The sequence below is a fragment of the Lampetra fluviatilis genome, chromosome 16 (assembly GCF_964198595.1).
Source record: "Lampetra fluviatilis chromosome 16, kcLamFluv1.1, whole genome shotgun sequence".
Classification (NCBI taxonomy): domain Eukaryota; kingdom Metazoa; phylum Chordata; class Hyperoartia; order Petromyzontiformes; family Petromyzontidae; genus Lampetra; species Lampetra fluviatilis.
The window spans coordinates 1,726,729-1,748,445 of NC_136290.1; the positions used below are offsets into that span (position 1 = coordinate 1,726,729).

At 46.9% G+C, this 21,717-nt stretch overlaps 1 protein-coding gene across 10 annotated transcripts in view; it reads right to left on the reverse strand.

Annotated features, from left to right (window-relative positions):
• Positions 1–20,834, reverse strand: part of PGGHG (protein-glucosylgalactosylhydroxylysine glucosidase) — a 60,140-nt gene extending 39,306 nt beyond the window's left edge. For 3 of the 10 annotated variants that reach the window (XM_078863521.1, XM_078863525.1, XM_078863516.1), the window contains exons 1-3: positions 20,760–20,812; positions 2,161–2,219; positions 163–442 (exon numbers count right to left, since the gene is read on the reverse strand). In XM_078863521.1, coding sequence (XP_078719647.1) covers positions 163–175 — 13 coding nt within the window. In that variant the 5' untranslated portion in view covers positions 176–442; positions 2,161–2,219; positions 20,760–20,812. Of the gene's footprint in view, positions 1–162; positions 443–2,160; positions 2,222–6,626; positions 6,680–20,759 lie in introns of those variants that run through there. The other 7 variants (XM_078863517.1, XM_078863519.1, XM_078863520.1 and 4 more) reach the window with 7 other exon arrangements.
• Positions 20,835–21,717: the final 883 nt, after the last annotated feature.

Genomic DNA, 21,717 nt, shown 5'->3' on the forward strand with positions numbered 1-21,717 from the left:
ATGGCAGGATGCGAAGAATGAATCATATTGACTTAACAATAACACCTCCTAAAATGTCTATCCACGTAAAAAAGATAAAGGTATTTTATACATAACCCACCAGTTGCATGGCCTTCTAGGAGTGCATCTTATCTGGAGCATTGGTTCAATCATACTTCTTACCTTGTAGAAACATGATGTTGTAGATTATGTGGACAATGTAAAGTCACAGATGAGCTAATCAAGGAAGTTCGGAATGCTATAATGGCTTTTAATGGTGGGTGTGATTTCACTTCCCTATCAGGACTTCATGCACATTTCTTCAACAGTGGAAACACAATGTATTTAAGATGTCTTCCACCAAATGAGGAAACATTTAATCACCATCTGCTAAAGTCCCTCTTGGCCCACTTGCGCAGAAACGAGCCTACGTAGCTGCCCCAGATCTGCCTTCAGCCCTAAACTTTGGATAGAAAAGGGAAGGAAAATGTTTGGAACCAGTGCCCATGACATTGCCAACATTTCCTGAGATCACACAAGCTCTCACAAGTTGTACGTGTGTGGATTTAGTGCACCCAGAATTGTTCCTGTAAGGAACCACAAGTGGCTGCTGTGTTTTTTGTAGATGTAGGAACAAAGTGTTCTTTGGCATTACTTATTATAACTTTGGATTAGGGATCATATTTAAATGAAAATGACTGAGATTATTCAATTAACATATTATACGATTTAAAAAATACAAGCTTGTTGTTTGGACTTTAAATACTTTGGATAAGCTACTCCTAAAATTATAACTTAATGTAACAATGAAAAAACAAGTAGATTTTCTATTTTAGTCAGTAGTTCAGAAATGCCATGATTTGCATGTTTCATGTATAATGTACAAACACTATTTACTCCAAAGTTTGAGCAAAGAAACATTCATCAACTGCATCCAACTTACATGAAACATTGGTTAATGGAAAAACATAACACACACGGTGTGAGAGCGAGGTAAACAGGGTTGGGAAGGTTACCCTCACGGTCCTTATTAGTTATGACCTTAGCATTAGGGGCAACCAAAAATATCAGAAGCTCACCCGCACCCACGCATTTTGTGTAACCTCTGTTGCCTCTGTCTACATACAAGAATGTGAGCCGGTTTAGTAGGCTGAACCGTTGATATAAAACCAATTTAAAATTACTTTTCAACACAGAACACATCATCCATCTCTGGGATGTCGTTTTATAATGTTTGGGTCAAATGTTTTTTTAAGCTAGTTTATATAATGCTTTAGGAAGGGGGTTATATATTTTTTTTAAAGTTATTTTTAATTATCTATTGGCCTGCTGATAATTCTGACGATGTCGCTAATGCTCATGACGGTACTGCAATACAGAAACACATCGATTACATGAGCGAGCTAAATCTCTGCAGTGGACAGCCTCTCGGGTGCATTAATTTATCTGGCTGTCACTATGAGATCAGCCATCATCCCTTTTTGCCATGTGTCCTGCCCAAGCGACTTTTATGAAGTCAAAATATGCATCAATCTTTCATTTGTTCTCTAATTCGTGTATTTATTTCCTCTTTGTGTCTCTCAGTGTCATTTCATGCATCGTTCCATTCTCCTTTGTGCACTTTTCAGCTTTTGGTCCATTTTATTTAACATTGTTTATGATCTGTATGTCATAACCGGTAATATCCAATGTTTAAAACGTTTTCTTCAGGCACACTGCTGTGCTCATTCTCATTAGTAAGGTCAGTTTAGCAAAAGCACTTCAACCTTCCATAATATAGCTTTTTTGGGTTCGATCGCGACACAGCCAATTATTAAGGTTTGTCACGTAAACAGAACATGCCAATTCGTTACTAGTACAGCACACCGGTGTATTGGAGAGCAAATCCACCATATTTACAATCTGAGTACGACGTTACAATCACTTCAACCTGTTCTCATCCGCCTCTCATCATGTCCTCACGTTTAAGTACACCCGCTCACTCTTACACACTCAATCACTTCTAAAATGCATACTCCTTTACCCATTCGCTCACTTTCACTCTTTCTAAAATATTCGTGAAAAAATATTTAAATACTCAATACCCACACACATTTGATCTTACTCATTCACACTCTTGAACACTCACAGGCTCGACGAAATGCTCCCTACTAGGAAAAATCCGAATGACATTATAGTTACCACCAAAAAATCACTTCACCATCAGTCCTTAGGGGCCGTCCATAAATGATGTCATGCACCTGGGGGGGAGGAGGGCCAGACATTTGTGACGATGTGTGACGAGGGGGGGAGGGTGGGTTTGAGAAATGTGACATGATGTAAAAATGCGCACCTTTAAATAAATATAAACAACACGTTCTACTTAATTAAATATAATTAATTTTAATTATGAATGTTTTGATTATTTAAATTGATTAAGGTCACCTTTTATTTATAGTACAGATTATATTATGTTAAACATAAGAACCGGAAGTCAAACTACGTCACACTTTTATAGAGAACTAGCGGTAAGTACCCGGCGTTGCCCGGGCGAAAAAGACAGACACACACATCGACTTACACACTTTCTATGTACATGAGTTTAGCAGAAGAAGCAAAGAACAGAAATATTAGTTGTCCGCACACAAACATTATGATTGTAATATTTGCAAGGTGATTATTTAAAAAATATGTACCTATCAACGTGATTTGACACAATAACAAATATATCAATGCAGACCAAGTTATTAATAAATTATTAGTTGTGAGCGCAAAAACGAAAGTATGTGAATATTTGCAAGGTGATTATTAAAATACTAGGTTTCTGTGTAGATTAGTTGAGCGAAAGAAGCAAGTACCGTATTTTCCTGCATATAACCCGCAGACGCATATACCCCGCAAAAATAGCGTTTTGTGTAAAAAATAATTTCAGATAGCCCGTACCTCCATATACCCCGCATGCATTCATATCTTTAACGTCATTACCGCAGCTTAATTCCATCATATTAATACGAAGTTTACATTTGTAATACATTCCACTATCAATTGTTAACATTAAAATCATAATGTAGCACAAACAAAACAAACTAACCGGAAACGAGTGAACTTAAAACAGTAAATAAGTAACAAAAGTAAATATCCAATAAATAAGTAACACATAACTGGTAGATAGGTACAGTTTTAGCACTGGTAGATTGCGCACTGCGCAGATAATAGCAGAACTACGGTAATGCCGTTGCCTCGCCCCCCACCTCTCTCTCCCCCCAGCTCTCCCGTCGCCGGTAAACAGTGCGCGCACTTCAAACATTGTCGTTTAATTGTATAAACAATTCATTTAAAATGTGATAACATGTGCAATTTTAGTGTGAGTGGTTTATTCAGCAGTGCTTTAGTCAAAGGTAAGTGTTGCATAGTGGATAGTCCTACCATGAAAAAATGTAACGAGTTATGACATGTCACACGTGTAAAATATTTTTGGGATAGCCCGCACCTCCATATACCCCGCAGGATCTTGTTTTGTTTGTAAAAAGTGGTATACCCCTCGGGTTATATGCGGGAAAATGCGGTAATAGAAAAATTAGTTGTCTGCACACAAACATTATTAATGTACATTCATTTTGTCTTTCAGTAAAGTCACGTAGATAGAAAAATAATGAAAAGTGTAAAAAATATCACTACCATACAACAACCGCCATTCGGCACTAAATGGCGGTGACGTCACCACAACGCTTGTGCCAGGCTATGTGCACCTTGAGGCCACGTGAAGTGTCGAACGCCCGCTGGCAGGTCACGGGGCAAACCCAGATGCCACAGGTCGACTGAGACGACTGGCTAATGCACCACCTGTGCCTCTTACTGTGCCAACTTGCTATGCTTTGGACACCCAACGCTCCGCCAATTGTTGTGAGCGTCGCTCCTACGCCCTCCGTTGTTGTTGGACTGCCTCCAACTGGCCAGTAGCGTAATTCACGAGCCTCCTCCACAGAGGCCGATCTTGACACAACTGGTACCAGTCATCGGCAGGTCCACTCAGCTCCATATTCTCTTGTAGGACATCACTCCATCTCTTCTGTAGCCCGTGCCGCGCCCATTTAGCCCCACGATCCGACCTAACAAAAGCTGTTTAGGCATGCGGTAGCTATGCATGCGGGCTACATGGCCCAGCCAACGCAGCCTTGCCTGCTGGAGGAGCTCACCGATGGGACTTTGTCCACATCTTTCAAGGATTTGTGAGCTCCTCACACAATCCAGCCTGGTTAAACCCAGGATGGATCGTAGGCAGGCCAGCCTAAATGTTTGTAACCGGCGAAGATGTTCCATTAGGGGGTTCCACGTTTCGCAAGCGTAGAGAAGTGAGGGAATGACTGGCCGAGAAGACCTGAAGCTTCGTGCGGAGCGACAGACCAGGTAGCTTCCACACAGCGTTACGCAACCAATAAAAAGATAATGCCGCTCGACTAATTCGGAGACATCTGCTGTTAAACCGAAGCTGGTCATGAGCAGACTGTCCAGGTATGAGAAACTCTCCACTCTCTCCACTACTGCCCCATCACCGATTGGGAGTTGTGGGGGTGGAGTGTCCGATGGTACAAAATACCCAGGCAGGTACTTAGTTTTGGTGGGGATGATGGTAAGGCCCCACCTCTTAGTGGCACGCTCCAGTCTCAGCAGGTTGTTCTTCGTGCTTTCGGAGTCCCTGACCCTCTGCTCACGATCATTAAGGACATTCATGATGGTGAGCGGGCCCGGGTAAAACTACGTGGCCGGGAGTCAGAGCCTTTCCCTGTACACCTTGGGGTGTGGCAGGGATGTCCTCTGGCTCCCATATTATTTAACATCTATTTTGACTGCGTAGTTCGTGAAGCCTTCAATAGCTGTACCGGGGAAATTTCCATTTGGTACAGATATAATGGAAGGCTGATCGATGCCCGGGTGCCATCAAGGGATGGCTCCCTATTGGTCAACCACGTTATGTATGCCGATGATTTGGTAATAACTGCTCATTCAGAGGAGGAGTTGGAGACGCTGCTGCTGAGTTACACACACATCGACTCACACACACACATAGACTTACACACACATATGGACTCACACACATATACATAGACTCACAGACACATTGACCTACACACACACAGGGACTTACACACACACATGGACCCATGCATACATCGACTTACAGACACACATCGACTTACACACACAGACATATGAACTTACACACACACACATATCGACGCACACACACATGGACTCTCACACATACACACATTGACTGACACACATAGACTCCCACACAAACATACATGGACTCACACACGCACATAGAGCACACACACATGGACGTACGCACACACACACACATGGACTCACACGCACACATGGACCAAAACACACACAGAAAGAAATGTACTTTCATTGACTCACACACAGCGACTAACACACACGCACACCGACTGACACAAACACACAGACATATCGACTCACACACACAAACACATTGACTCTGACACACAGACTCACACACACACACATTGACTCACACACACAGACACATCGACTTACACACACATCGCCGCAGACACGCACATCGACCCACACGCACACATGGACGTAACTCAATTTTTAAAAAGTAGTTGTCTACACACGCACACCACGCACACACATTGACTAACACACATACGTGGACTTAGGCACACACACATCGACGGTATGCACTATCACTACAGCAGTGCATACCGACTGTGGTGGTACCTGCTTCAAATACAGCAATGCAAACTGACTGTGGTGGTTCATGGTATCACTACAGCAGTGCCTAGTGACTGTGGTGTAACCTGCCATCACAAAGGCAGTGCACACTGACAGTGGTGGTACCTGGTATGACAAGAGCAGTGCATACTGTGGTGGTACCTGCTATCAGTACAACAGTGCATACTGACTGTGGTGGTAGCTGCTATGATAACAGCATTGCATACTGTGGTGGTACATGGTTTAACAACAGCAGTGCATACTGAATGTGGTGGTCCCTGCTATGATTACAGCAGTGCACAGTGTGGTTGTAGCTGCTTTCCCTACAGGAGTGCATACTGTGGTGTAAGCTGCTATGATTACAGCAGGGCAAGCGACAATGGTGGTACCTGCTATGATGACAGCAGTGCATAGTGACTGTGGTGGTACCTGCTAGCACTAAAGTAGTACATGATGACTGTATAGCAGTATATATGGAATGTATAGCACAAAGTAGTAAGCAGACAGAGTGCCGTGGTGAGGCCTAGTCCCGTGCAGAGCCCCCGGGCTCGCCTAGATTTCCCAGGCCGCCGAGGTGTCACCTTGGCAGGCTGGGGGCTGGGTCGGTCTCCCCGGCCACGCGACAATAATGGCATGTAAGCGCTATAATAATGATATGTAGGGGCTCTATAGTTGTTTCAGGACGCATTGCGGTATCAGTGGGGTGGGGTGGGGAGAAGAGGACATCACACTGTGAAGAATGTACGTATTTGGTGTTTTGCTGCATGTGTAAGGCGAATTAAAATGTGGCGATCGTGTGTGCGTTGCTAGGGGCAACCCATGTGAGCAGTGCAAAGTGTAATGAGATAAATGCTTATAAGACTCATTTGTGGGACTTAGGTCTTATATGAATGCATATAATGCAAAAGTGTGAGACTTACCTTGGGCGATGGCGCGTGTGGATTGCCAGGGGGTAAGCTAGTGGGCGCTGTGTGCAAGTGCAGCTGGCTGCGTTGTGACCCAGCGCGCGGCGAAGGGAAATAAATAAATAGTAGTTAAGCTGACTAAATAATTTAATAAAAATATACAAAAAAACTCTAATGTAACTAATTTAAAGGTGTCAGACGTGAAAAATAGCCTATTCCCAACGCGGGGCTTAGGGCGTGCTGTCTGGCAAAAAAATTCGACATTAACCCCATCGTTTGAGAGCCAAATCCCTCAAGCGCGCGCGCAGAAACTTTTATATATAAGAAAGAGAAGAAAGAAGAAAAAAAGAAAGAATACTTCGTCAAGAAGTGCAAATACAATTTTAATGCAGTCGTTATATTAAAAACGCTTGACAGTTTCGAATAAGAATTTTCAAAACGTAAGTACTATTATTCCTGTCATATCAATCGACATAATTTTTAATCACACACATTTGTTTATTAAATACTAGCAGAAGTACCCGGCGTTGCCCGGGTGAAAAATATATTTCTTAATAACCTTACATATATACTAAGGTATTGTCAAAGCCCACTGGGCTTTGACAATACCTTTCACCACTCACCACTCACAACTCACCCTCACCACTCATCCTCACCACTCCCACTCACTACTCACCCTCACCATTCACCATCACAACTCACCACTCACCAATCTCCCTCACCAATCTCCCTCACCCTCACCACTCACCCTCACCAATCACCAATCACCACACACCCTCACCACTCACTCTCACCACTAACCCTCACCACTCACCCTCACCACTCACGCTCACCACTCACCACTCACCCATCACCACTCACAACTGCCACTCACCCTCACAACAACCACTCACCCTCACCGCTCACCACTCACCCTCACCACTAACCCTCACCACTCACCCTTAGCACTCACCCTCACCACTAACCCTCACCATCACCACTCACCCTTACTACTCACCACACAACCTCACCCTCACCACTCACCCTCACCATTCACCCTCAACACTCACCCTAACCCCTCTCTCTCACCACTCTCCCTCACCACTCACCGTCACCACTCACCACTCACCCTCACCCCTCACCATCACCACTCGCCCTCACCACTAACCCTGACCCCTCACCACTGACCACTGACCACTCACCCTCACCACTAACCCTCACCATCACCACTCACCCTTACTACTCACCACTCAACCTCACCGCTCTTCGTCATCACTCACCCTCACCACTCACCCCTCACCACTCACCCCTCACCACTCACCCTCACCACTCACCATCACAACCACCACTCACCCTCACCACTCACCCTCACCACTCAACTTCACCACTCAACCTCACCCTCACTACTCACCATTCATCCTGACCAATCACCACTGACCAATCACCACTCACCACTCTCCACTAACCCTCACCACTCACCCTGACCACTCACCCTCACCACTAACCCTCACCACTCACCCTTAGCACTCACCCTCACCACCACCAATCACCCCTCACCACTAACCCTCACCACTCACCCTCACCACTCACAATCACCACTAACCCTGACCCCTCACCACTGACCACTCACCCTCCCCACTCACCCTTCCTACTCACCACTCAACCTCACCACTAACCCTCACCCCTGACCACTCACCCTCCCCACTCACCACTCACCCTTCCTACTCACCACTCAACCTCACCACTCACCCTCACCACCCACCACTCACCCTTCCTACTCACCACTCAACCTCACCACTGACCACTCACCACTCACCCTTACCCTCACCACTCACCACTCACGCTCACCACTCACCCATCACCACTCACAACTGCCACTCAACCTCACCACTCACCATCATCACAAATCCTAACCACTCACCCTCACCACTCACCCTCACCACTCACTCTCACCACACCCTCAGCACTCACCCTCCCCACTCACCACTCACCCCTCACCCTCACCCCTCACCACTCACCCTCACCACTGACCACTCACCACTCACCCTCACCACTCACCCTCACCACTCACCCCTCACCATCACCACTCACCCTCACCACTCTCCCTCACCACTCACTCTCACCATTCACCCTCACCACTCAACCTCACCACTCAACCTCACTCTCACTACTCACCATTCATCCTGACCAATCACCACTGACCAATCACCACTCACCACTCTCCACTAACCCTCACCACTCAACCTCACCACTCACCCTCAAAACTAACGACTCTCTCAGCACTCACCCTCACCACTCAGCACTCACCCTCACCACTCACCCTCACCACTCACGCTCACCACTCACCCATCACCACTCACAACTGCCACTCACCCTCACAACAACCACTCACCCTCACCGCTCACCACTCACCCTCACCACTCACCCTCACCACTCACCCTGACCACTCACCCTGACCACTCACCCTCACCACTAACCCTCACCATCACCACTCACCCTTACTACTCACCACTCAACCTCTCCACTCTTCGTCACCACTCACCCTCACCACTCACCCTCACCATCACCACTCACCCTCACCACTCTCCCTCACCACTCACTCTCACCATTCACCCTCACCATTCAGCCTCACCACTCACCCTCACCACTCACCGTCACAACCACCATTCACCCGCACCACTCACCCTCACCACTCAACCTCACCACTCAACCTCACCCTCACTACGCACCATTCATCCTGACCAATCAACACTCACCACTCTCCACTAACCCTCACCACTCACCCTGACCACTCACCCTCACCACTAACCCTCACCACTCACCCTTAGCACTCACCCTCACCACTAACCCTCACCATCACCACTCACCCTTACTACTCACCACTCAACCTCACCACTCATCCTCACCACTCACCCTCACAATTCACCCTCAACACTCACCCTAACCCCTCTCTCTCACCACTCTCCCTCACCACTCACCGTCACCACTCACCACTCACCCTCACCACTCACCACTCACCCTCACCACTTACCCCTCACCATCACCACTCACCCTCACCACTAACCCTGACCCCTCACCACTGACCACTCACCACTCACCCTCACCGTCACCACTCACCCTTACTACTCACCACTCAACCTCACCACTCTTCGTCATCACTCACCCTCACCACTCACCCCTAACCCCTCACCACTCACCACTCACCGTCACAACCACCACTCACCCTCACCACTCACCCTCACCACTCAACTTCACCACTCAACCTCATCCTCACTACTCACCATTCATCCTGACCAATCACCACTGACCAATCACCACTCTCCACTAACCCTCACCACTCAACCTCACCCTCAAAACTAACGACTCTCTCACCACTCACCCTCACCACTCAGCACTCACCCTCACCACTCACCCTCACCACTCACCACTCACCCAACACCACTCACAACTGCCACTCACCCTCACAACAACCACTCACCCTCACCGCTCACCACTCACCCTCACCACTCACCCTCACCACTCACTCTGACCACTCACCCTCAACACTAACCCTCACCCTTACCACTCACCCTCACCACTAACCCTCACCATCACCACTCACCCTTACTACTCACCACTCAACCTCTCCACTCTTCGTCACCACTCACCCTCACCACTCACCCCTCACCCCTCACCATCACCACTCACCCTCACCACTCTCCCTCACCACTCACCACTCACTCTCACCATTCACCCTCACCATTCAGCCTCACCACTCACCCTCACCACTCACCCTCACTACGCACCATTCATCCTGACCAATCACCACTGACCAATCACCACTCACCACTCTCCACTAACCCTCACCACTCACCCTGACCACTCACCCTCACCACTAACCCTCACCACTCACCCTTAGCACTAACCCTCACCACTAACCCTCACCATCACCACTCACCCTTACTACTCACCACTCAACCTCACCACTCATCCTCACCACTCACCCTCACCATTCACCCTCAACACTCACCCTAACCCCTCTCTCTCACCACTCTCCCTCACCACTCACCGTCACCACTCACCACTCACCCCTCACCATCACCACTCACCCTCACCACTAACCCTGACCCCTCACCACTGACCACTCACCACTCACCCTCACCATTACCACTCACCCTTACTACTCACCACTCAACCTCACCACTCTTCGTCATCACTCACCCTCACCACTCACCCCTCACCCCTCACCCTCACCACTCACCACTCACCGTCACAACCACCACTCACCCTCACCACTCACCCTCACCACTCAACTTCACCACTCAACCTCACCCTCACTACTCACCATTCATCCTGACCAATCACCACTGACCAATCACCACTCACCACTCTCCACTAACCCCCACCACTCAACCTCACAACTCACCCTCAAAACTAACGACTCTCTCACCACTCACCCTCACCATTCAGCACTCACCCTCACCACTCACCCAACACCACTCACAACTGCCACTCACCCTCACAACAACCACTCACCCTCACCGCTCACCACTCACCCTCACCACTCACCCTCACCACTCACTCTGACCACTCACCCTCAACACTAACCCTCACCACTCACCCTTACCACTCACCCTCACCACTAACCCTCACCATCACCACTCACCCTTACTACTCACCACTCAACCTCTCCACTCTTCGTCACCACTCACCCTCACCACTCACCCCTCACCCTCACCACTCACCCCTCACCATCACCACTCACCCTCACCACTCTCCCTCACAACTCACCACTCACTCTCACAATTCACCCTCACCATTCAGCCTCACCACTCACCCTCACCACTCACTCTGACCACTCACCCTCAACACTAACCCTCACCACTCACCCTTACCACTCACCCTCACCACTAACCCTCACCATCACCACTCACCCTTACTACTCACCACTCAACCTCTCCACTCTTCGTCACCACTCACCCTCACCACTCACCCCTCACCACTCACCCCTCACCCCTCACCCTCACCACTCACCCTCACCCCTCACCATCACCACTCACCCTCACCACTCTCCCTCACCACTCACCACTCACTCTCACCATTCACCCTCACCATTCAGCCTCACCACTCACCCTCACCACTCACCGTCACCCTCACCACTCACCCTCACCACTCAACCTCACCCTCACTACTCACCATTCATCCTGACCAATCACCACTGACCAATCACCACTCTCCACTAACCCTCACCACTCAACCTTACCACTCACCCTCAAAACTAACGACTCTCTCACCACTCACCCTCAGCACTCAGCACTCACCCTCACCACTCACCCTCACCACTCACGCTCACCACTCACCCATCACCACTCACAACTGCCACTCACCCTCACAACAACCACTCACCCTCACCGCTCACCACTCACCCTCACCACTAACCCTCACCACTCACCCTTAGCACTCACCCTCACCACTAACCCTCACCATCACCACTCACCCTTACTACTCACCACACAACCTCACCCTCACCACTCACCCTCACCATTCACCCTCAACACTCACCCTAACCCCTCTCTCTCACCACTCTCCCTCACCACTCACCGTCACCACTCACCCCTCACCACTCACCCTCACCACTAACCCTGACCCCTCACCACTGACCACTGACCACTCACCCTCACCACTAACCCTCACCACTCACCCTTACTACTCACCACTCAACCTCACCACTCTTCGTCATCACTCACCCTCACCACTCACCCCTCACCACTCACCCCTCACCACTCACCCTCACCACTCACCGTCACAACCACCACTCACCCTCACCACTCACCCTCACCACTCAACTTCACCACTCAACCTCACCCTCACTACTCACCATTCATCCTGACCAATCACCACTGACCAATCACCACTCACCACTCTCCACTAACCCTTACCGCTCAACCTCACCACTCACCCTCAACACTCACCCTTAAAACTAACCACTCTCTCACCCTCACCACTCAGCACTCACCCTCACCTCTCACCCTCACCACTTACCCTCACCACTCACGCTCACCACTCACCCCTCACCGCTCACCTATCACCACTCACAACTGCCACTCACCCTCACCACTCACCCTCACAACAACCACTCACCCTCACCGCTCACCACTCACACTCACCCTCACCACTCATCCTCACCAATCACACCCTCACCAATCACCACTCACCCTCACTGCTCACCCTCACAACTCACGCTCACCCTCACCCCTCACTAATCACCACTCACAACTGCCACTCACCCTCACCACTCACCCTCACCACTCACCCAACACCACTCACAACTGCCACTCACCCTCACAACAACCACTCACCCTCACCGCTCACCACTCACCCTCACCACTCACCCTCACCACTCACTCTGACCACTCACCCTCAACACTAACCCTCACCACTCACCCTTACCACTCACCCTCACCACTAACCCTCACCATCACCACTCACCCTTACTACTCACCACTCAACCTCTCCACTCTTCGTCACCACTCACCCTCACCACTCACCCCTCACCACTCACCCCTCACCCTCACCACTCACCCTCACCACTCACCCCTCACCATCACCACTCACCACTCACTCTCACCATTCACCCTCACCATTCAGCCTCACCACTCACCCTCACCACTCACCCTCACCACTCACCGTCACCCTCACCACTCAACCTCACCCTCACTACTCACCATTCATCCTGACCAATCACCACTGACCAATCACCACTCTCCACTAACCCTCACCACTCAACCTTACCACTCACCCTCAAAACTAACGACTCTCTCACCACTCACCCTCAGCACTCAGCACTCACCCTCACCACTCACCCTCACCACTCACGCTCACCGCTCACCACTCACCCTCACCACTCACCCTGACCACTCACCCTCACCACTAACCCTCACCCTTAGCACTCACCCTCACCACTAACCCTCACCATCACCACTCACCCTTACTACTCACCACACAACCTCACCCTCACCACTCACCCTCACCATTCACCCTCAACACTCACCCTAACCCCTCTCTCTCACCACTCTCCCTCACCACTCACCGTCACCACTCACCCTCACCACTCACCCCTCACCATCACCACTCACCCTCACCACTAACCCTGACCCCTCACCACTGACCACTGACCACTCACCCTCACCACTAACCCTCACCATCACCACTCACCCTTACTACTCACCACTCAACCTCACCACTCTTCGTCATCACTCACCCTCACCACTCACCCCTCACCACTCACCCCTCACCCTCACCACTCACCACTCACCGTCACAACCACCACTCACCCTCACCACTCACCCTCACCACTCAACTTCACCACTCAACCTCACCCTCACTACTCACCATTCATCCTGACCAATCACCACTGACCAATCACCACTCACCACTCTCCACTAACCCTTACCGCTCAACCTCACCACTCACCCTCAACACTCACCCTTAAAACTAACCACTCTCTCACCCTCACCACTCACCCTCACCTCTCACCCTCACCACTCACCCTCACCACTCACGCTCACCACTCACCCCTCACCGCTCACCTATCACCACTCACAACTGCCACTCACCCTCACCACTCACCCTCACAACAACCACTCACCCTCACCGCTCACCACTCACACTCACCACTCACCACTCATCCTCACCAATCACACCCTCACCAATCACACCCTCACCAATCACCACTCACCCTCACTGCTCACCCTCACAACTCACCCTCACCCCTCACTAATCACCACTCACAACTGCCACTCACCCTCACCACTCACCCTCACCACTCACCCTCACTACTCACCACTCATCCTCACCAATCACACCCTCAACAATCACCACTGACCCTCACTACTTACCACTCACCCTCCCACTCACTACTCACCCTCACCACTCACCCTCACCATTCACCCTCACCACTCACCCTCACCACTCTCCCTCACCACTCTCCAGTCACGCTCACCACTGACGCTCACCACTCACCCTCACTACTCACCCTGCCCACTCACCCTCACTCACCTCATCGCTCACCACTCACCCTCACCCTGACCACTCACCACTCATCCTCACCAATCACACCGTCACCAATCACCACTCACCCTCACCTTCACCACTCACCCTAACCACTCACCCTCACCACCACCACTCACCCTATTCCCGTTTTTAAAAAAAAACTTGCTTACGTGTCGCCAAGTATGCTTAACATTTCACTAATTTAGATTTTGACATTACACATACAAAACGTCAGCTTGTACTACTGTCATGATAGCAGGTACCACCACCACAGTGATGGTGAGTGGTGAGGGTGAGTGGTGAATGGTGAGGGTGAGTGGTGAGTTGTGAGAGTGGTGAGTGGTGAGGGTGAGTAGTGAAGGTGAGTGGTGAGTGCTGAGGGTGAGTGGAGAGGGTGAGTGGTTAAGGTGAGGGAGAGGGAGAGTGGTGAGGGAGAGTGGTGGTGGTAAGGGTGAGGATGGTTGGTGATGGTGAGTGGTGAGCGTGAGTGGGAAGGGAAAGTGGTGGTGGCGAGGGTGAGTGGTGAGGATGAGTGGTGGTGGTGAGGGCGAGGATGATTGGTGAGGGTGAGCGTGAGTGTTGAGGGAGAAGGGTGAGTGGTGAGGGTGTGTGATGGTGAGTGGTGAGTGATAGTAAGTGGTGAGTGGTGAGGGTGAGTGAGGGAGAGTGGTGAGGGTGTATATACTTTTGCCTATGATGACAGCGTAACATGCTGACGTTTTGTATGTTAAATGTAAAAGCAAAATGTGTGAATGTGTGTGTCTGGTACACGCAGTTTGTTAAAAAGGGAACAGGGCGATTCTAAATGAATCGACAACCATCGATTCCTTTGCGCGATTCAGAGAATCGATTCTTGGCGCGTCGGGTTTAAAAGTAATTACAGAGCTTTATTTGCATTGGTATGTTATGTTTGAACGTTTTCAGGAGTTTTTAATTATATTTTTGCCCCGGTTAACGCCGGATATTTCCCATTCGTAGCAGTTTATTTCGACTCTATAATCAACTTATTTTAAACGGGAACAGGGCGATTCTAAATGAATCTACAACCATCGATTACTTTGCGCGATTCAGAGAATCGATTCTTCCTAAACCCCACGGCCCGAGCGCCAAATCCCTCCAAAGCGAGCGTACGCAGAGGGACAGACGGACAGACAAAAAGTGACGTTTATAGGTTAGATTAATTTAAAATATCAGTTTTATACTATTATGTTACGATAACATTTATAATAAAAAGAAAAGTTTTTGGGTACAAAGATATCAAACAGCCATTTTTTTGCATGGAGGGATAATTAATCATGGAGTACCTACTAAGTATACGTCATTCGTCAAGCGTACAATAGCCAACACTTCCTCCATGATTAATAACACTGGTCAACACACTTTTTCTGGCATAAGGTATTCCAACGGGTTTAAGGTAATTTTGGGGTGCTGATTTCAAATCTGGAATCAGTTTTTGTCTATCACATCAGGTTTTTGAGATATAAAATATTGCATTTTCAATAAAAACAGAAAATGTATGCTCATATACGAATAGCTAAACAGACATCCATACAAGAATAAGATAAGATACAATATACAATAATAATGAAACAAACATTTAATGAGCCGTAGCACAAAGTTGTGAGAGTGACTGCATATCAATGTGAGTGAATGCATATTACCATGTAAGAATTGAATTGTGAAGATAAGAAAAATATGTACAAAAAGGTCATTCACAATAGTGATGTTACATCTGCATAAACGACCTCTTCTTTGACTATCTCCGATGTATGTCTCTCATCAAGGACCAGCAGTAATCTGCCATCATGTTTGAGTCCCATCGGCCTTGGTAACGTTCTTCCATAACTTTAATGTCTTGATGAAAGCGTTCACCTTGCTCTTCGCTCACGTGACCCATGTTCTCTGGAAACTGGGCCAAGTGACTATCTAAGTAGTGAACCTTGATGCTCATTCTACATCCAAGTGCTTGAAAACTCAAGAGCAGCTCCTCCACAATCTCTCGATAGTTGTCCGCTTTCCTGTTCCCAAGGAAATTCCACACCACATCAGAGAATGCATTCCAAGCTCTAGCCTCTGCCGCAGTCATTGTTGTAACAAAGTGTGGATCCCTGATGAGTGTTCTTATTTGAGGGCCATCAAATATACCTGCCTTTTTCTTCTCGGCACTGAGACTTGAAAAGGTTGAACATATATAGCTGAAGCAGTCTCCAGTGTGATAGAGAGCTTTGACGAATTGCTTCATTAACCCAAGTTTTATGTGCAGTGGGGGAAATACAATTTTATTCCTATCAACCAGAGGCTCATTCTTGATGTTCTTGTCACCAGGTGTCAAACTGATTCTTGGTGGCCAGTTCTTTTTAACCCAGTGTTCTAATGTAGCCCTACTGTCCCAGTAGCACAGGAAACAAGGGTATTTGGTGTGACCTCCTTGCTGACCCAGCAGAAAATTAACCATTTTCAAATCAACACAAATTAGCCATCCATGAACATGGTATTCCAATCTATCCAGAACAATCTTGATGTTGGCATACTCTTCAATAATTTTTACAGAGTGTCCTATTGGGATTGAACCATATATATTTCTGTTGTGAAGTAACACACATTTCAAACTCCTTTTACTACTGTCAATAAAAAGTCTCCATTCACTTGAATCATATGCGGGCAGTCCCATATTGAGAAGAAGCCCTTCAACATCATTACAATAAACAAGTTGACCATCTGAATGGAAGTACTTTCGCAGTGCTGCTTCTCTGTTACGATAAAAGGAGACACTCGTGCCAGGTCTGAGTAGTCCTTTCTCTTGCAGCCTGGAAGCCAACAATTCAGCAGACTGCTTTGGCAAATAGAAATCTCTTACAAGATCATACAATTCAGGCTGACTAAACAGAGAAATGTCATGACAATCTGCATCAGATGGCGTATATTCGATCTGAGCATCATCATCATCTGTAGAAGCAGGTAAACTGAGGGATTCAACATCAATCTCTGGTAGCTCAGTAAATACAGGCACAGGTATTTCCTCACAGTGCTTAACTGGTCGTCTGGCAGATGGGATATCTGGGTATTGTAAGTGTTTTTCTTATTGAAACCTTTTAAACAAGGCAGAAGTAGCAGTTATCCAAATGGTTTGTAGGTTCTCTCCAAACCATTGGCGCACCAAACTTCAGCTTAGCATTCTTTCCTTTAGACCATGATCGCAAAGTTTCAACACAGGGTTTACACACTTTGTGAGGAGCCCAATTTTTGTCTTGGTCTCTAAGTCGTACTTTAAAGTAGGCAAGATAAACCTTCTTGACAAAGGTATTGATGTTGTGCCTTTGATCCTGCAAAGTGAAGCTGCCACAGATGTAGCAGAAGATATCTGGGTCATTACTGCATTTCCTTCTTTCGGATGTTATAGCCATTGTTAGATCACGCCCTGCAGAAGAAAAATATTAAATAAATGTGGATATCTACATTAAATTATATTATAAACACACTATCCTAAAAATACAGCACCATATTTTAACACTAAAGCAGTCACTGACTCGCAACAACTTGCAATCATAAGTGACATAATTAATTTCGGGTAAAATCAATGAAAATGGGGTATGCCGATAGCATAAAAATGTGATAGAGCAAATCTGAGATCAGATTTGGAATCAGCACCCTGAAATTAGTCTAAAACAGCTGCAAAAGTCCAGGCCAGAATTATTATTTTTGTTGACCAGTGTTATTCCTCCATTAAATTTTAGTTCTTTGTGCCCAGAAAATGGCGTCATGCTTCTTTTCGCCATTGTCCGACTATGAACCATGAGTGACTGAATTGAGCCATTTAGGATCTTTGATTTAACTACAGAGTTCCCTTATGGAAATGAAAAAATGCAACCTCTCACGATTGAGTATATCATGTGCACGATTTAGTATTTTACGTGCAAATTTTTTTTAATTGCGCAATTAAACTTCTGAACCTTAGCCGTCAAGGCGTGGAGGGGTTTCGCGATGGTAGCAAACCCGGCAACAAAACGGTGATAAGACACGAATCCTATAAAACTTAATTTAGATCTATAAAACTTCGCAACTCCCCCACCGACGTGGGGGTCGGCCAAGTCCGAACACACGCTGTTTTCTCAGGGTCCGTTGCAATGCCCGATTTACTGACAATGTGACCAAGATACCACACGGATTTTTACAGGTGACATTTTTGGGACTTAAATTTGAGATTTGCCGCACGCATTTTGAGAAGGACAGCACGTAACCGATCAAGATGTTCTTCGAATATACGGCTGAAGACGATAACATCGTCGAGGTATATCAAGCATGAGTCCCACTGCAGTCCATCTAGGACCAACTCCATCAATCATTGGAACGTAGCCAGCGCGGAGCCCCATTAGAAGCCGATTAAATTCGAAAAGGCCCTGTATTAAAATTCCAGATTGGACAACAGACGGAGCATCTCATAAATTCCCCTCTCTGTTTGCAGCACAAAGTTTGAAAGTGGATGACATCCTTCCTCACTCTTCAAATCCTTATCGGTCGATTACATATGAATTGTACTGTCCGTCAATACAATCAGTGAATAGCGATAGAATTTGCAAGAAATGTCACACATACTTCGCGTCGTTAGTCATGCTGCACAGCCACTCTGTATCACACAAGCAGGAATCAATTATTATTCCGCCCAAACGCATCAGGTCACAGAGAGTTGCTGCACATCGGCAACGTGAAGTAATGGTTGTAATGGGTGAACGAAGAAAATTGAGAGAGTGCAGATTGGATAGACGAAGAAGAGCTTGATCTGAATGGAATATCCATTCCACAGGATGAAGAGATCCATACTCTCCCTATTTATTCTATGAAGGAGCATTTTGTTTCTCCATGGGAGAATGGATATGCATAAATTGTATACTTTTTTTGAATTATTGTTATTAAACATGTTTTATCTAATGATTCTACCAGGGCTTTTCATTCTGTGGAATGAATGTGATTGTTATAATTGTACTCTCCATTTTGCTTCGTTCTACTACAACGTTTCAAGTATTTTTTTAATAGTTATAATTACTTTTAATATTTGATAATCATAAGAGAATTTCAATATCATATTCTGAACATCTGCAGTTTTAGTTAGATATTTTAAAATTCATTTTATGCAAAATTTCTGCTTTCCAACGCCTTATTTTTAATACATGTTTTCTCCTACAACAGAGTGCAGCACCACATTAAATACGCACAATGACAATAGTTGAAAGTGATTTGAAGCATGTTTTATTTTCAAAATGGAAATATGGTTTTTGGGGGGGTGGAGCTTTGTGACGGCATATTTGAGGGGGGTCTGACTTTGTGCCGCCGTGTGACGAGGGGGGGGTCAAAAATCGGCCCAAATCGAGTGACGTGATTTATGGACGGCCCCTTATAATGTATCGCCCGTGTCATCCATTGCTAGGTGAAGGCCTCTCCACCAATCCGCATCGAACCGGTCGTTATTTTTTGTTGATATATTTCACCTGGATGATCACTTGAGATGGAGCACCTCATTTTGCACGGTCGTTCGGGTGTCAATTGCCAAACAGCAAACACGCAATGACACGTGAAGATTGTATACAGCACTTTTACCTTATGGACAGTCCTTGACTTACGAACATAATTGGTTCCCGGGGCCCGTTCGTAAGTTGTTAAGTCGGAGTACAATAATGCACTATATTTAAATTCACATAGGTCAGTGTTACGAAATGTAAGGTTCAATAAAAAAGGAAAGCATTGTTAAACTCATAAATGAGAAAAAATATTGTACATTTGTATATAAAAAATACTGTAGCGAAAATGAAATAAAGTAACATAGTTACATTTTCAGTTTTATCTTAACTTACCTTGAGTGTGCATTCTCGTGTGGTTGGTGGTGCAATGGCAAAGCAGGCTGGTGCAACTCACCCCGCTACCTGAGTTCAATTCCCGGTCACGGAGCGGCGAATAATATCGTGAACCGGTCCTGGTCCTGCATGTTTTTTTTTTATCAATTCGGCATAAAGGCGGCGGAGTTCAAACTCCACCACTTGAGCCGAGTCCACGCTGTGGACGCGCACCGGATGCGGTTGCGCCGCGAATGCACGAGTTTACACTGAGCCCTGGAGAGACAGAAAGGAGTTTCACACGGAGCCTTACCTCGCTGCTGCTCGGCTCACACGTCGCCCCTGGGCAATGGTCGTCGGGGCAGCGGTCGGGACAGTGGTGTCACGACAGAGGTTTTACCTCCAAGCCCGGAAATGTTTTGTTTTAACCAAAGCTCCCACCGGGTTACAAAAGTTTGCCAAAGTCTATGCTGCTGTACCGTTTTCCTGTTTCTGTAAGATTGTACAGTATTCCTGTTTATCACGTGATTCCATCCACTTCCCAAGGTGCTTCTTTGAGGAGTCATGGCTTAGCCTTCGTCGAACTTTCATGATTTATGGATGTGTGAGGTTATAGTAACTTTTTATGCCAAATTTATTTGTATTTACTCGACCTATAACTAATCTAGAATCAGGCAGGCCCTAACCGCATGAAACTCGTAGCCTATTTTCAAAAGCAAATCAAAATTGCACATGGTCACAATAGTCAGTCCACAGATAACATGCCGAGATTTTTTTATTTTACTCCTGTAAATGCATTCATAAAATCTTGCTTTCATTTGTTTTAACTAGTGAATGTATATAATTACCCTGTCAATTGTAGCCTTTTCCCCAAAACAATGTAAATATTTTTTTCTCAGCGAGTTTGCTCTACATGACTTTTTTAGATCCACCATAACTTTTCTTCCAACAAAATGTACTTGGGATAAATCAATTTGTCCTACAGCGTAATGTAATTTTTAGCATAACTGACGATATGTCTTCGATCCATGTCAACAATACCAAAATCACAAGTAACCCTTTCTTCAAGAGTCATCCAATTTTTTGAGTTTCAACAAGATCAACAAGACTGCCAATATCTGAGCATATTGCAATCGACGAATTGATGGTTGAGTATTTCTGCAGGCATGGTTGCAAACAATTCATAAGATGGAAGGCGATCCACTGGCTACAAGATATAGTCTTGTATCTTTCACTTGATTTGTATATCAAATGGAGCCATGTGCAGGATC